Source organism: Raphanus sativus, chromosome 5 (genome assembly GCF_000801105.2).
Source record: "Raphanus sativus cultivar WK10039 chromosome 5, ASM80110v3, whole genome shotgun sequence".
NCBI classification, from domain to species: Eukaryota; Viridiplantae; Streptophyta; class Magnoliopsida; order Brassicales; family Brassicaceae; genus Raphanus; species Raphanus sativus.
This window is the reverse complement of record NC_079515.1, coordinates 6,665,665-6,682,752: the sequence shown is the minus strand read 5'-3', so window position 1 is coordinate 6,682,752 and position 17,088 is coordinate 6,665,665. Positions and strand designations below refer to the sequence as shown.

General features: G+C 30.5%; 1 protein-coding gene across 1 annotated transcript; it reads right to left on the bottom strand.

The window, feature by feature from the left end:
- Window positions 1-8,025: 8,025 nt before the first annotated feature.
- LOC108858062 (jacalin-related lectin 34-like) lies at window positions 8,026-15,152 on the bottom strand. The gene is made up of 8 exons (XM_018632047.2): window positions 15,012-15,152; window positions 14,473-14,922; window positions 11,556-11,999; window positions 10,292-10,729; window positions 9,750-10,190; window positions 9,220-9,660; window positions 8,377-8,826; window positions 8,026-8,310 (listed from the first exon to the last, which is right to left on the bottom strand). The coding sequence occupies exons 1-8, from the start codon at window positions 15,150-15,152 to the stop codon at window positions 8,026-8,028; spliced, it is 3,090 nt and encodes a 1,029-aa protein (XP_018487549.2).
- Window positions 15,153-17,088: the final 1,936 nt, after the last annotated feature.

Here is a 17,088-nt window from a genome sequence, read left to right as displayed (position 1 = left end):
TTTTTTTTTTTTAACATAACAGTAAATTCACATGGCTTACATATAAAATATTAGTGTATCCACAACTATGTATTAGTTTCTGGTAACGTTCCTACGCATAAAAGTATAAAACATTGACTCATTTTTTAATTGACTTTTTGCTCTTCCTATTATTGTAAACATGTGAGAAGGTTCAGAAGTCTAATGAGGATTCCTAGGATTGTACAACTAGGTTTGTTATTATTTAGTGTGTTTTTAATCATAACAATAATTTTCCTATCACATGCCTACATATAAAATATTAATGTGGATCCAGAATTGTGTAATAGTTTCTTTAACTTTTCTACGAGTGATAAAGACGGGTTGAAAAAGCCTTAAGCATCCCATATTAGAAAATTTAGTACTGAACATTTTATCCGTTAAATTTGATTCAATTATTATTTGTTGCTATTCCATCTGAAAATTCTGGATATCCGTAAGTTTTCGAAGCAAAGTAAATACTAAAATTCAATATCTGTTAAAATCGAAGCAAATGACAAATATTAAAAGTTTGGAAAGCGAATATCCGATCCAATCCGTCAATATATAAATACATGTATATTTTGATAATATTTAAAGTTTTAATGTATAAAATTATATAATTACTATTCCAACATATGATTTGACATATTCTATTCACATTATTATTTATATAAACATATTACATAAAATGAAGAGTTTATGACAATTATATTTTTTTTCTTAAGTTCTATGTTATTATGATTGTTAACTAAGTTTGAAAATTTACAAAAATATGTAGATACGCTACTTCTTTTAATTTTTATTTTTTATATCATGCAAAAAATAATATTTTACAAAACAAATTTGTATTGAATTTTTAAGATTATTTGTATTAATCAAAACAAATGAGATATCCGTAAGTATCCGCAAATATCCGCAAATATCTATTTATTTTCTGGATATCCGTATTTCCGAATATCCGTTTTTTCCGAAGCAAAGCAAATCGAAAAATTAGATATCCGTAACATTTGAAGCAAATCACAAATACCTTCAAAAACCCGGATATCTGATCCGTGCCCAGGCCTATTCGAAATGATAGTTAAGCATTACATATCCAAAATGATATCATTTTAGATTTATTGGTTTATATGGTTAGACGCCTGAGTTTATAATTTGGACTTTTAGTAACTAAACTCTTCAAAGATGAATCGTAAAAAGACCTTCAACTTTGGTCTTGTAACTTACTAGAAATTTTCCTGTGCCATACATAGAAATAATAAATTTAAAATATAATTATTTTATGTAAAATAAAATTTTCAATTTCATATTTTAAAATTTTTAGTTACAAAATAAAACAATAATGTAACTATTTATTGTTTTGTTTATTTAATTTTACATTAACTTTTAATTTGATTTATTTAAATTTTAATAAAAATAATTTATATTTTATAAAGATTTTATTCATATTATAATTTATTTAAGTACTTTCATTTTATTTATTTTTATTTTAAACATATAAACTAATTCTAATATATATATATATAAATTGATATAGTAGGGTTGTTATGTATTACCATATTTTTAAAATCTTATCAAAGTGAATATTCATTAAAAATATAATCCGTATATAGAAATAGTAATAACTATATTTGAGAAATTTTACCAAAAATATAAATATCAAAATAAGAAATTTTATATGTTATAGTTATGTTGATTTCATGTTATCCTATTTTAGTGACATGGCATCATTTTTAGTGAGAAAGAATATGGTTATAACACACATATATTCTATAACTTTTCGTCTAAACAACCGTGACGAAATATAGCAGATGTTAACAAAATTAAAGGTAAAAGTTTATTTTGTAGATTTTTTTAGTTAATAAGTTTTTACACGATTCATCTTTAGCTGAGGAGTTTAATCACTAAAATCTCTTATTGATATAACATTTTTAAATTTTAAATTAATAATTATGAACACTACCTAAAATTTAATATAGCTTAAAATATTTAAGTTATCTGATATTTTGTAATAGTGATATAAAAATTTGTTTCTTAAGTCTATTAAGTCTTAAGTACGGTCAAAGATAACTAATTCAAGAAAGAAGTTATTGTTCCTGCTTAGAGTAGAACGCTAGTCTTTTTTTTTTTCCATAATTTCTACCTTCGGATGATATTTTTTTGGGGGAATTGGAAAAAATAGATGCTTTAAACTTTTTTGTTTGTCTATTTAGGATTTTTCATACTTTTGGTAATTTTTGACATGTTTTGCCCTTCGTTTATGGGAAAAATAGTAAACATAACTTTAAAAATGTAAAAAAATATGAAATGATTGGAAACATAGGTATGATAATTTATATATTTAAATTTTTTTTTTAAATGGAGAATCATATTTTATTTTCTCTTCTAATCAATATATAATACACATTCTGTTAGTCTGCTTAATCCAGAAAACGGATACCAAATTTAATACATAGATATATCTTGGGTATATATCGTAAACTAAAGTTTCTTCTACTTTATATCTGAGCTAGAATTAGTTGCGTCACAATCTAGCAATATGTCTTCAATGTACCAGCAGATATATAACGATATATAGCCTGAATTCTATGTTGTACCTAACTTAGATGTTGTGTCATAGACTCTTCTACCTTTTATCTTATATGACGCCTAAGGAAAAATAGGTGTTGCATGTGTTGTATTGTGTTCTGAGTTAGGTATATTGCATATTCTAGGCAAATCCAAAAAATATGGAAATTTCCATTTTCGGTTTTAGATGTTTCCTAAATCTACACTAAAAATCTTGAAAAAATTTTCTTGATATCCCACATTTTTCTCCTCCACGATCCCCTTCTCTGTGTTCTTTGTGTTTATCTCTTATTCACTACCATATCTTCTCTTCTCTCTTCTCTTTTCTCTCTTCTCTTTATCAACATGATTCTAATATACGTTAAATATGGTGAATAGATGTCTAGTTCCAGCGACGAGTGAAGTTTCATGGTAGACAAAGACAGGTGTGGTCGAATGATTCCATTGGAAACTACTACTCTGTTTCGAATGATTCTATTAGAAACTACTACTCTGTTTAGCTTGTGCTATGTTAAAGTACCAGTTCGATAGCATTTTATTAGTTGTGCAATTGTATAACTTCTAATAGCAGAAAACAATTGTTATTATAGCATTATTAAAAAAATAAAAATATATTTTTAAAATTTATATATCGAAATTGTTTACAAACTTCTTTTCAAAAAAAAAATGAACCTATACACAAAATTCTATACCTAAAGTTCTATCTCCTTACGCCCGCACCACACCACGACCGACGCCGTAATAACGAGTTCTCTAACGTCGCCGTCTTCCAGTCACACACCCTCTAAACCTAATGTCCCTGAGGCTAACGACCACGCTTTTACTACCTCGTCTTAGCAGCTGAAACAGAGTTACATAAGAATATGAAGATACAAAATATTTTTAATCAGCATCCTTGCCATTAAGTAGAAGCATCAACTACCATCCAGATCAACGAAAGGTTAAATACCTCCAAGCCCGATCAACAAAACACATGAGATATAAATAAACCAAAACATAAAGAGGTTCAAGTGTGGTAGAATGCTCTATCAAGAACAAGCTTTGATATGTTGAAATCAAAGTTAAAATTATTAACTCAAAAGAAATGTCAAACTGAGAACGAATAATTTAAAGTCATTATGTAAAGGTTAAGTATATACCTCATGCTCACGATCCTCAAACGTCTTCCGTAGTTAATCTCCAACAATGAGTCAATAATAGTTTCTTTCACCATTCTTTCTTGCTGCACATAAACACCTTTTTCATTGTTATTATTATAATAAAATTTATTCAACAAGTGCTAATCAGTGAGAACTTAGCTCCTAATAAAACAAACACAATCTCTTACCTTGTACAGACCGATAAGATCAACCTGGAGGTTTCATGTTCAAGACCTTGGTAATATAATAATTGTTGACGTTAAGTTGCAGTGAGTGGAAAAGTTTCTGAACTTAAATTGGTTGAGCAAGCTTACCATTGATCAAATACTTGTGCCTTCCACCAACAACAATCTTCAAAGGTAGCCAAAAGACAAAGAAAGAAGAAAAGCAAATCAAGCTGAGACCTTTTTCAGCATAGTCTCATAACAGTCTAATGAACCAAATAATTTTAAGCTTTTAAGTAGAGAGATAACTAAGTAGAAAGAAAAGAGAATTAACTTACACAAGAGAATACCAAATCTCGAACCATTGCTTGCCCTTTGCTAGAATCCACCAATGAGAACCGCCTTCGACGCTGCTCCGCCTTGCCACCGGAGACGAGAGAGAGAACGAGGTGTGACGGAGATGAGGAGATGCAATGAAACCCTAACAAGAAATCTGGAATGGAAACAAGTAAATTTGAACCCTATAATCAGTAGAAGAAGAAACAAATTCTCAGAAATCGACATGTGGATCAAGGCCTGTTTGAGACCAGTGACGATGGAGACGAACCGGCGGTGGAGACGAACTCAGATCAATGACGATGGAAACGAATTCAGACCGGTGACGATGGCACGAACTTAGACCGGTCTGTTCTTCCTCCTGCAATCTCTCATCTCTCTTTGCCTCATCTCTCTTCTCTCTGTCAGGGTTCTCTATTGAACCCTAAATCGTTATGGAAGACGACGACCCCATGTCTTTCTTTTTGTCTACTTTTATTTTATTAACCTTTTAATATTTTACCATTTAAAATCAATTACAAAAATTATAAATTATAATTATAATTCAAACTAAATTAAGGGTAATATGGTATTTAAAGGGAATCAAAATCCTATTTTCCTAAAACATCTTCTAAAAATCTTAGAGCGACAAACCTAAGATGAAGATGTCTCTTTTTTTTCTCACTACTTTTTCTATCCCCAAAAATAATGCAGAATTATTTTTTTCTTTGATTTTTAAACCAATACAACGTACTTTTGTCCTAGACCAATAAAAGAATATTGATATATTATTCTTTAAATTTTATTACTTCATATTTTTATAGTGTTATTTCATGTTTCTGTAGTAGCACGAATAATCTTGTATCATTTTATCCTAACAAGTAACAAGAATTATAAAATCATTTTGAAATCTTTTTAAATATTTGTAAGGTATTAAAATATTTATAAAGTTTATTAATCGATTATAAAATTGATAAAGTAATGTATAAGAATTTGTAAATAAGTTGTAAAGGTTTACAAATCGTAAAGGTTCATAATGTATAAGCACTCAATTAAAAATTATATTTTTGGTAATTAAAACCCTCGACTAAAGATAAATCGTAAAAAGACTATTCAACTAAAAATCTTATAAAATAAATCCTCAAATTTAACTCCGCTAATCTTTGTTACCATTCATCTAAAATACTAAAAATCCTTTATAGTTTCCATTGAAATTTTTGCTTTTCGCATTACTGTAAACATGATAATGTTCATACCATTAGAAATTCCACATATCCTATTCCTTTTTTTTAAAAAAATCATGGTTTATTTCATTACCTAAGATTAGACTACCGAAATTCTAAGTATCCTAATATAAAAATAAGGTTGGGCAAGCATTATGATTTTGGTTACTGTTCTTACAGAAAAAAGTGGGCAGGTTGTTTGCATAATGATAGATCGGCCAGCGTATATATTCTAATAAAACAACATTATGATCTATTGATATAGGTTTTGTCCAATTATTTTAATATAATTATTAAAATATTTTATTCATTAAAAAAAATATTTTATACAAATATGATTACAAAGAAAAAAAAGATTAAAATGCAAATATAAAAATTAAGTTTTTAAGAACACGTAAAACAAAAAATATATCCGTTTTCTGAAGGATGGGTTAAAATCTAATTGTGTGATTAATTTTCAGATATAAACATCATGGTCACATGTTACAAAAAAAAACATCATGGTCACTTTTGTGGTTGGAAATTAGTATATCCGAGAAGCTTCATTTCTTCAGAGGCTTCCTCCTGGATTTAAATTTTTGTTCACTGAACAAGAAGAATGTAACCATTTTATTCTAAATATATAGAGTAAAATAATTACATTTCTCTATTTTAAAGTAATTCTATTATAAAGTTATATTATTAGATCAAATCTAATTCTAAAATAGAGCTACTCTAAATTAAATTTGAATTAAATACAATCAATTCACTTCTCCGTTAATCAATGTCAAAATTATTTATTTTATCAGCTTCAAAAATTATATTTTTATTGGACAAATAATTCATGAAAATTATAATATTAACTCTTCATCTATATTATTAAAAAGAGAAGTATCATTTAAAATTTTCCCTTAATTTCATATTTTAAAGTCTTGTCTTTTCCACTTAGATTAATATGTTTTACTAAATTAAATTTGAATTAAATACACTCCATTAAATTCTCCATTGAATCAATGTCGAAAGTATTTATTTTATCAGCTTCAAAAATACAGTTTTATTGGACAAAAAATTCATGAAAATTATAATATCGACTCTTCATCTTATCTATATTATTAAAAAAGAAGTACCATTTAAAATTGCCCATTAATTTTCATACTTATTTACACTGCCATGCCATTGAGAGTTAAATAATACTACCTATTTTAAAGCTTTGTCTTTTCTACTTAGACTAATATGTTTTTCTAAATTAAATTTTAATTAAATACACTTCAATCACTTCTACATTAAATATGTGTCAAAAGTATTTATTTTATCAGCTTCAAAATTACATTTTTACTGGGTAAACAATTCATGAAAATTATAATATCATCTCTTCATCTATATTACTAAAAGAGAAGTACCATTTAAAATTGTCCCTTAATTTTCACACTTATTTAAACTACCATGCCACTGAAAATTAAATAATACTACATATTTTAAAGCTTTGTCTTTTTCACTTAGATTAATATGTTTTCATAAATTAAATTTGAATTAAATACACTCCATTCACTTCTCCATTATATCAATGTCAAATAGTTTATTTTATCAGCTTCCAAAAATACATTTTTATTGGACAAACAATTCATGAAAATTATGCTATTAACTCTTCATTTAACAAATCTAAATGAAAAAATATTACCAAATTTGAACCAAAACTGGATAAATATCCAAACAGATTTACTATTTTGGTATCTAGAGAACTAGAACCAAACCTGATCCGAATGAAATATTTTGGATATTCGAATGTATTTGAATTATATTTATACACTTGAATATCTTAGCTATTTTTAGAGTTAATATCGAAGATATAAGTTATATTAAAGTTGTCTAAAATATTTGAAATATAAAAAATAGTCAAAAGTAAACATCTAAAGTAGATAAACAATAATCAAAAAACCAAAGATACTTAAAATATAAATTTATTCGCCATCCAAATATCCAAGTTAAACATGCTTTTAATTTTAATTTAGGTATTTTGACTTACATTACTCAAATTTATATGTTATATTATTTTTATTTTTAAATTTAGAGAAATTTAAAGTATATATTAATTTTGAAAATTTTAAAATAATTTAAACGGGTTATCCGAACCCGCAAAGATCCAAATCGAACAGGAAACAAAATTTATAAATACCCGAATATAGTTGGAATCTTTAAACTCGAAAATCTTAAACCCGAATAGGTTTTAACCTCGATTGGGTATCCAAATACTCACCCATAGTTTAGTCATTGTAAAAATGATCAAATATCACAAATACATCATTTAATATAAATAAATAAAAATTAAAATAGAAAATTAATATACGTGTGGTCGCACGAGTCAAGATATAAAAGTCAAGATATAAATCAATTGGAACGAACTTCCGTTATTAAAATGAATAAAAATCCATCAAAAGAGTAATATAGATAACACAAAGAAAAAACTTAAACAATTGAGGAGAAGATGAAACAAACAGAAAAAAAAAGAGAAGTAGAATCAGCTTATTCAAAGCGAACTGTTCAATTATCATCAAGAGAGAGACCACAAATTCAAGATCTCAACTATCAGTTGGAACAGGACATGGTCTCCAAATTTACGAATCAGACTCACCACCCTTAGCTTCAAGCTCCTTCGGGGTTAACGATAGGAGGGGTGGTGGCGGAGGATAACGGAGCGAAATAAGCTCCAATGGAATTGAGCTGGTTGCTGGAGAAACCATGAAACCCGATGATCTTCTTGTCTTGAACTTTGAGAGTAAATTTAGTAGGATTACTACCATTGGATACAATTTCCAAGATATCATAAATCTTTTGGTTAGTTCTGAATCGCATTCGGCAGATGACATTGGTAGGATCATACCAACCCTCGACGGAAACCACTTGCTCGTCCGGATGGTTAATCACAATCTGCAGTTAGATCACGATGTCATCATCCTAGAGAAAAAGAAAAAGACAAGTTCCATTTAACCTTACCTCTCTCTCTGATTCTCTACTACCAGTACTGCCACCGTGGTGGTCTCCTTGTTTCTGTTGTCCAGCTTTCGCATAGTCGAACCTTACGTATTGAATGCCATACATGTTTGATCTTACATATATATTTGTTACGCCGTCGTGATCAGATCCATCGTCCCATTCCGTTCCACCAGTGCCACCTTGTGCATTCAATCTTTGAACGACGAGTCTAGGAATGGGAGCGTAGTGAACGTCGATGGAGTTGAGAACATTGTCGCTCGTACCATGAAAACCGGCTATCTGTTTTCCGGTCTCCTCCGGAAAAGAAAACAGGAAACCAGATTTATTTCCATAAGGTCCATAAGTCTTCATGTTCGTTGTGAAAGTCAACGACGTTACAACATCTTGCATGCTCAGCGTTTTGGTGTAACCAGAAAGAGCCGTTATGTACTCGTACGATTCCAAAGTGAACTATTTAATATATATATATTAGAAAAAAACAAAAGTTCAACGCATTACTATAAAAAATATATAAAGGAGGTTTCTTGGAATGATATTATGGGTGTGATTGGTACCGGTTGTATGTGCTGTCCATAACACCATTTATTTCTAAAGTATCAAATTTACAACAATCAAATTTTAATGACTTTTTAAAAATCACAGCTCCGAAAATAATCTACAGCTCTGTAAGTGCTTTCTAAAGCCAAATATTCAAATCATTTTTTTTCATCTTTCCATAAAATCTAAAGCAATAAAATCTAAAGCCAAAGGCAAAGCAAAAAATCTACAGCTTTTTTTCTACAGCAAAATTTTTAAAGCTACAGTCATTACCAATCGGACCTTATATATTTTGTTTTAACGTACCTCCTCGAATCCAAGCAATGTTGGTTTCCCGCGTTCAACTCCATAAACCCTATAAGAATCATTTATGTAGTCAAATTTGACAGCTGCTATACCATCTTCGCCTAGTCCTACGAAGACCTTTGTAACTTTTTTGTAAGCACCATCGTCCCACTTAGTCCCAAGCTTCTTCGAGGGAACAATAGGAATGGCGGTGGTGAAGGATAACGGAGCGAAATAAGCTCCAATGGAATTGAGATAGCCTGCGTTGAAACCGTGAAACCCGATGATCTTCTTGTCTTGAACTTGGAGGATAAATTTAGTACCAGTATCCTCATTGAATCCAGAGCCCATGTAATCAGAAGTCTTCTGGTTAGTTTTGAACTGGATTCCCATGATGGTATTGGAGGAATCATACCAACCCTCGACTGAAACCAGATGCTCGTCCGGATGGTTAATCACAACCTGCAGTGGTTCACAATGTCAATACAAAAAAAAAAAGAAATCTAGAAAAAAATAAAAAAGACAAACTCGATTAAACCTTCGTAGCTTACATCTAGCGGGTGACCTCTACCACTTTTCCCACCGTGTTGGCCACCGTTTTTCGGTTGTCCATCTTTCACATAGTCGAACCTTACGTATTGAATGCCAAGCCAGTTAATTCTTACGGTTATATTTGTCACGCCGTCGTGATCAGATCCATCGTCCCATTCCGTTCCACCAGTGCCACCTTGTGCATCCAATTTTTGAACGGCGGGTATGGGAGCGTAGTGAACCTCGATGGAGTTGAGAACATTGTCGCTCGTACCATGAAAACCGGCGAGCTGTTTTCCGGACTCCTCCGGAAAAGAAAACTGGAAACCAGATTTATTTCCATAAGGTCCATAAGTCTTCTTGTTCGTTGTGAAAGTCAACGACGTTACAATATCTTGGGTGTTCAGCGTTTTGGTGTAAGCAGAAAGAGCCGTTATGTACTCGTACGATCCCAAAGTGAACTATTTATAATAATGTATATATATTAGAAAAAACAAAAGTTCAACGCATTACTATAAAACTCATTTCTTGGAGTGTTACTATATATTTTGTTTTAACGTACCTCCTCGAATCCAAGCAATGTTGGTTTCCCATGTTCAACTCCAATAACAACTTGAGAACCATTTATGTATTCAAACTTGACAGCTGCTATACCATCTTGGCCTAGTCCTACAAAGACCTTTTTCACTTTTTCGTGAGCACTGTCGTCCCACTTAGTTCCAAGCTTCTTCAAGGGAACAATAGGAATGGTGGTGGTGGTCGAGGGTAACGGAACGAAATAAGCTCCAATGGAATGGAGGTGGTTGCTGGAGAAACCGTGAAACCCGATGATTTTGTTTTGAACTTGGAGATTAAATTCAGTACCAGTACCATCGAACTCAAAGCCGAGGTAATCAGAAGTCTTCTTGTTAGTTTTAAACTGGATTCCCAAGATGATATTGGAGGAATCATACCAACCCTCGACTGAAACCAGATGCTCGTCCGGATAGTTAATCACAATCTGTAGTGGTTCACAATGTCAGTACAAGAAAATCCTCCTAGTGTTATTAAAAAAAAACACTAGATCAAACCTTATTGGCTTACCTCTCGTGTTAAACCTCTACTACCGTGCACACCGTGGAGGGTTCCTTGTTGCGGTTGTCCAGCTTTCACATAATCGAACTTAACGTATTGAACCCCCGCCCCACCGGTTCTTACGTATATTTTTGTCACCCCATCGTGATCGTATCCGTCGTCCCATGCCGTCCCACCTGTCCCACCTTCTGCATCCATTTTTTTAGTCGGGGGTATGGGAATGGGAGCGTGGTAACCGCCTAGAGTGTTGAGAACATTTCCGCTGATACCATGAAAACCGGCTATCTGTTTTCCGGTTTCCTCAGGAACAATAATCTCGAAACCAGATTTGTTTCCGTAAGGTCCATAAATCTTCTTGTTCGTTGTAAAAGTTAACGTCGTTAAAACATTTTGCGTGACCAGCGTTTCGACGTAAGCAGAATAATAATACTCTTTATACAGTTTAATTATCTAATTTATTTTCGAATCAAAGACAAAATTAAGCAAGTAATAAAATGACAGATGCTTAAGTGGTCCTCAAGAATTTTTATGGGTCTCTTGTTAATAAGAGAGTTGTCTGATCGTCTCTCATCTCTTCCTTCTTTTACAGCTTTCTGTTAATTTCTACTTTTTTTTATTGTCCAGAAAACCGTCTTAGATACTACCATTGATTTGACCAAAAAAAAAGATACTACCTTTGCTTGTGTTCTTATCAAAAGAGAAAATATAAAGGAGGCTTGTTAGAGCTATATTATATATTTGTTTTAACGTACCTCCTCGAATCCAGGCAATGTTGGTGTCCCATGTTCAACTCCATAAACCACTTGAGAACCATTTATGTATTCAAACTTGACAGATGCTATACCATCTTGGCCTAGTCCTATAAAGACCTTTTTCACTTTGTCGTAAACGCCATCATCCCATGTCGTTCTTCCATCTTCTAGCTTCTCGGTTGGTTCTGCAGGAGTCAAGGGGATGGTACCTACTGGAGCCAAGTAAACTCCAATAGCAGTGATAGTATCACCAGCTCGACCATGGAACCCTGTTATCTTGTAACCTTCCGCCTTGATGTCAAAGTGTGTGCTACCTTGGAGACCATACGGACCATATGTATTCTTGTTAGTATGGAAAGTGAGACTCGTCAGGCCATCACTTCCTAAGATTTTGTCGTAGTAACCTTCCACGATGGTTATGTATTCATCAGATGCAAGCTCAAACTGCACAAGAGGAAGGCGTAAAAATATATATTTAGACTAGTTTTTTCACAAAAATCTATCTATACTATTATTGAGAAGTTATTTTGTTTACTTTTCATGTTTTCTATTATTGTAAGTTATTTTGTTTATTTGTCATGTTTTATTAGTTTTTAGAAGTTTTTTGTTATCTTTTGCTTACTTGTCATGTTCTTCATAATTTTATTTCTTATTTGTGAAGTTTTTATTAATTTTTATAATTTTATTTATTACATTTTCATGATTTTAGGTTGAGTCATTAGTTTTAATAAATATTTTTTTTTGAATTTTAGTTTTAAATTTTTTTAGTGATTAGTTAATAATTTTTTTTCATTATATTCAAGATAATTATTTACAGTATTATCAAATTAAGCAATAATTTTATAGCTATGCTCATCTTATGTTAAATTTAATAATACTCAATCATATAATTTTTTTTTTCATTATTTATTCTTTTGAAAAAGGAAGCTTTCTTCTCTTTTATATCAGGGAAGAGTTATGTAGTATTGTGGATTTTCATTAACATTACTTTACCAATCAAAAGCTATGAGTCCAAAAATACAATCTATTGATGTTACAACTAAAAATCAGCTTTTGCTCAACATATATAATTTATTAATTTTAGTTTATAAGGTTTTTGTTAAATAGAATTATGTTTTTATTTTTTTCAGATTTTGTTAATAGGTATTACTATATTCAGATGAAGAGAAAATTCATAGAAAATGCATTTACATTAATGTTCATAGGAATCATCGAAAAAGAAAGTTTATTTCTCATGTTTTGTTTACTTTTCATGTTCTCTATAATTTTAGGTCATTCTATTTATTTTTCATGTTTTTATTAGTTTTAGAAGCTTAGTTGTTATATTTTACTTACTTGTCATGTTCTCTATAATTATATGTTATTTTTATTTGTCATGTTTTATTAATATTTAGAAGATTATTTATTATAGTTTTAAGTTAAGTCATTAGTTTTAATAAAATAAATATTTTTTAATTTTTAGTTTTAAAAGATTATAGTGATTATTTAATAAACATTTTCATTATATTAAAGATAATTATTCACATGTATTGTCAAAATTAAGCAATAATTTATATTTATGTCCATCTTATGTTTACTTTAATTATATTAAATCAGATAATATTTTTTCTTTATTTATTATTTCGAAAGAAAACTTAATTTCTTCTCTTTTATGTCATGGAAAAGTTATATAGTATTATGAGTTTCATTAACATTAATTTACCAAGCTAAAACTATGAGTCCAGAGAATACAATCTTTACTGTCATAATTTTAAAATCAGCTTTTACTAGACATATATAATTTATTAATTTTAGTTTATAACAATCTAGTTAAATAGAATTATATTTTTAATTATTGTAGATTTTGTTAATAGGTGTTACTAGCTATAAACTTTAATTAAAAGGAAATTCATATAAAATGAAATTAAACTAATGTTTGTAGGAGTCATAAAAAAATAAAGATTATTTATCATGTTTTTATTAATTTTAGAAGCTTATTTGTTATATTTTTCTTATAATTTGAGGTCATGTAATTAGTTCTAATAAATAATTTTTGAATTGTTTGTTTTTAAACAATTTTAGTGATTAATTAATAAATATTTTTCAATACATTCAGGATAGTTATTAATGGGTATTATAAAAATTTATTAATAATTTTATAATTATGTTCATATTTACTTATGTAATATTAAATCATATAATATTTTTATTATTTTATTCTTCTTTTTATGTCATGGAAGATTTATATATTGTTATAGGTTTCATTAACATCATCTTACCAATCAAAAGTTATGAGTTAAAGAATACATTTTCTTGCCGTTATAATTAAAAATTTCCAGCTTTTATTAGATATATAAAAGTATATAAGGTTTTACTAGACATATATATTATTTTTAGTTTATAAGGTTTTATTTGAATAGAATTATGTTTTAGTTATTGTAGATTTTGTTAGTCGGTATTAGAGGAAATTCACATAGAATGCAATTAAACTAATGTTGGTAGGAATCATAAAAAAAGAAGAATGTTTAATCATATATACTATTATTTGATGAAGATGAATTTGCTTTCATAGGTTTCATTGATAATTGGTAATTATTATTTTATTTTGTAGATTTATCTTTTATGTTATTTTAAAATATTAATAAAACTTTTTTAGGTTGTTACGATGATAATTCTTTTTACATGTATGGTTTGACGATAGAATAAATATTTGCAAGTACCAAACCATAATCTAAATTGCTTTGTTATAAAAGGTCAGATTATATTTTTGATTAACCAATATTTGAAACTAATTATAGAATTTATATAAAAACTAAAAATATCTTAAAATTAGAATTATAGTTGGATATATAATAGTCCGCATGAAGTGGTATACAATTATCTAGTTTTTTGAGAAAAAAAGGGAAACTCTAGTACATATCGGTTTTAACGTACGTACCTCTTCGTATCCAAGCAATGTTGGTGTCCCACGGTCAGCTCCAATAACAACTTGAGAACCATTTCTGTATTCAAACTTGACAGCTGCTATACCATCTTGGCCTTGTCCAACAGAGACCTTTTTAACGTTGTCGTGAGCACCATCGTCCCACACAGCTCCAGACGCTCCACCCTCGGCATCCAACTTTTGAGCCTCTGAACCGCCGGTGCCAGTGGGTATTGGAGCGTAGTGAACGTCAATGGAGTTGAGAATTTTGCCTTCGGTACCATGAAAACCGGCGATTTGTTTTCCGATTTTCTCATGAGCAGCAGAAATCTGATAACCATATTTGTTTCCATAAGGTCCATACGTCTTCTTGTTCGTTTTGAAAGTCAACGACGTTATAACGTCTTGCGTGCTCAGCGCGTAATCAGAAAGAGCCGTTATGTACTCGTTCGATTCCAAGGTGAACTATTATTGGTTATGTAAGAAAAGTTCAGTTAATTGTGTTACAGAACTGACAATAAAAAAGACATTTGTTTGCTACTCTTTCAACTAACCTCGGCAGACATGGGCCCAACAGAGCCACGAAGCGGGGCTTGAGGTGCGGTTCCGTACGTGACCTGGATTGAGTAGATGACGTCATCATATGTAATATGAACTTTCTTCACCTTTGCGTGCGTACCATCGTCCCAAGACATCGTCGCTTCTATTACCTGTTCATATATTATACAGTATACTAATGTAAACAGTTCCGTGCTTAGTTATGAAGGGGCGTGAGGCAAAACTTATAAATATGACATTTATAACAATTATTATATAAAATTATACATAACATGACGTAGAAAGTTATGCAAACAACTGTTAATAATAAATCTGAATTATTTATAAAGTACAATATTATCTAATAGTGTTATGTACATATTGAACAATTCAATATTAAAAGTTTACCTATTTAGATTATATGAATTTTATGATTTTTGATTATTTCACAAAGCAGGTTAATATACATGTATATAAATATGAATTACCTGATTGTATTGTACTGATTATGAATCTGTTGATGAGGATGAAGATCAGGTATGAGAGAAGAGTAATGGTAGGATATATATACAGGGAGATTTGTTATAACTTAGATATTTTTAAAAAAATAATACAACAACAGATTCCCGTCACATGGCCAGCATATAAAATATTAATGTGTATCCACAAGTATGTAGTAGTTTCTTGTAAGTTGTAACTTTCCTACGCATGAAAATATAAAACATTGACTCTCTCTTTTTTTAACATTGACTCTTTTTTATGTCCTTTATACTTATTTTTTAAGAAGCGGTTGAGAAAGGAAAAAGGAATCACTTGATTAATTATTTCACGAAGCAAGTTAATATAAATGTATATAAATATGACATACCTGAATGTACTGATTCTGAATCTGACGATGAGGATGAAGATCAGGTGTGGAAGAACAGAGTCTAATGGTAGGATTTAGGCCTCGGATCGGGTTCGGATCGGGTCGTCTCGGGTTCGGGTTTTTCGGGTCTTAGAGTTTAGACCACGACAGAGTAATTTGAAATTTTCGGTTTCGAATCGCTTCGGGTCGTCTCGGATTCAGGTCGGATGGGTGAAGGATATAGGACCCGTTAAACTCGAGTATTTTTTGGTTCTTAAATTTCGGGTCTTTCTAATGGTTTCAGGTCGGATTTCTTTATTTTTGGATCAGGTATACAGTAAACGTGTCTAAATTACCCTGTATATCCGAGAAATTACCATATATTCCTATAAAAAATCTGCAAACCTGCAAAACACCTGGGCATTCGGGTCCTCAGATCGAGTTCGAGTCGGGTTCAGGTTAGATTGTCTTGGTTTCGGGTTCTTCAGGGAAGGGAAAATTAAAAGATAGATGTAGGCTGGTTTAGATAGATGTAGGTATGGTTTAAGCTTGGTTTAGTGTAATTGATTCGGATTTAAAATTATCCTATTGGGTATAAGATACGGTTCGGGTCGGATACTACCCGCATGTCTTTAGGCTCAAGAGCCAATAAGGTAATTTGATCAGATTTCTTCCTACCCGGATCGGGTCTTTTCGGATCAGTTTCGGATCGGATAAGGTCTTCGGGTCCGGATAAAATGCATGTACCTAATAAGATTTATATACAAGAGGTTTGTTATAATTTAGTTTTTTTTTAACATAACAATAAATTCCTATCACATGGCTTACATTTAAAGTATTGATCGATGTGTATCAACAAGTATGTAATAGTTTCTTGTAACGTTCCTACTCATGAAAATATAAAACATTGACTCATTTTTCCCATTGACTTTTTGCTCTTCCTATTATTGTAATCATGTGAAACGTTCAGAAGTCTACGAGGAATCCTAGGAATTTTATACGAGGTTTGTTATTATTTAGTTCTTTTAATCTACAATAATTTTCCTATCACATGGCTTAGCCTTCGACTTAGGCTTTGAATTGGTAACGGTGGATTAAGTGGAACTAGCAGATTGAACACGATGCGGTTTAACTATGGCTTGTATAAGAGAAATGCACACTACAAACAACTGCGATTCATCTAAAAAACGGTTTAAAATACATGACAAACAGCGACATGTATAATTAAGGGACATATATAATATATT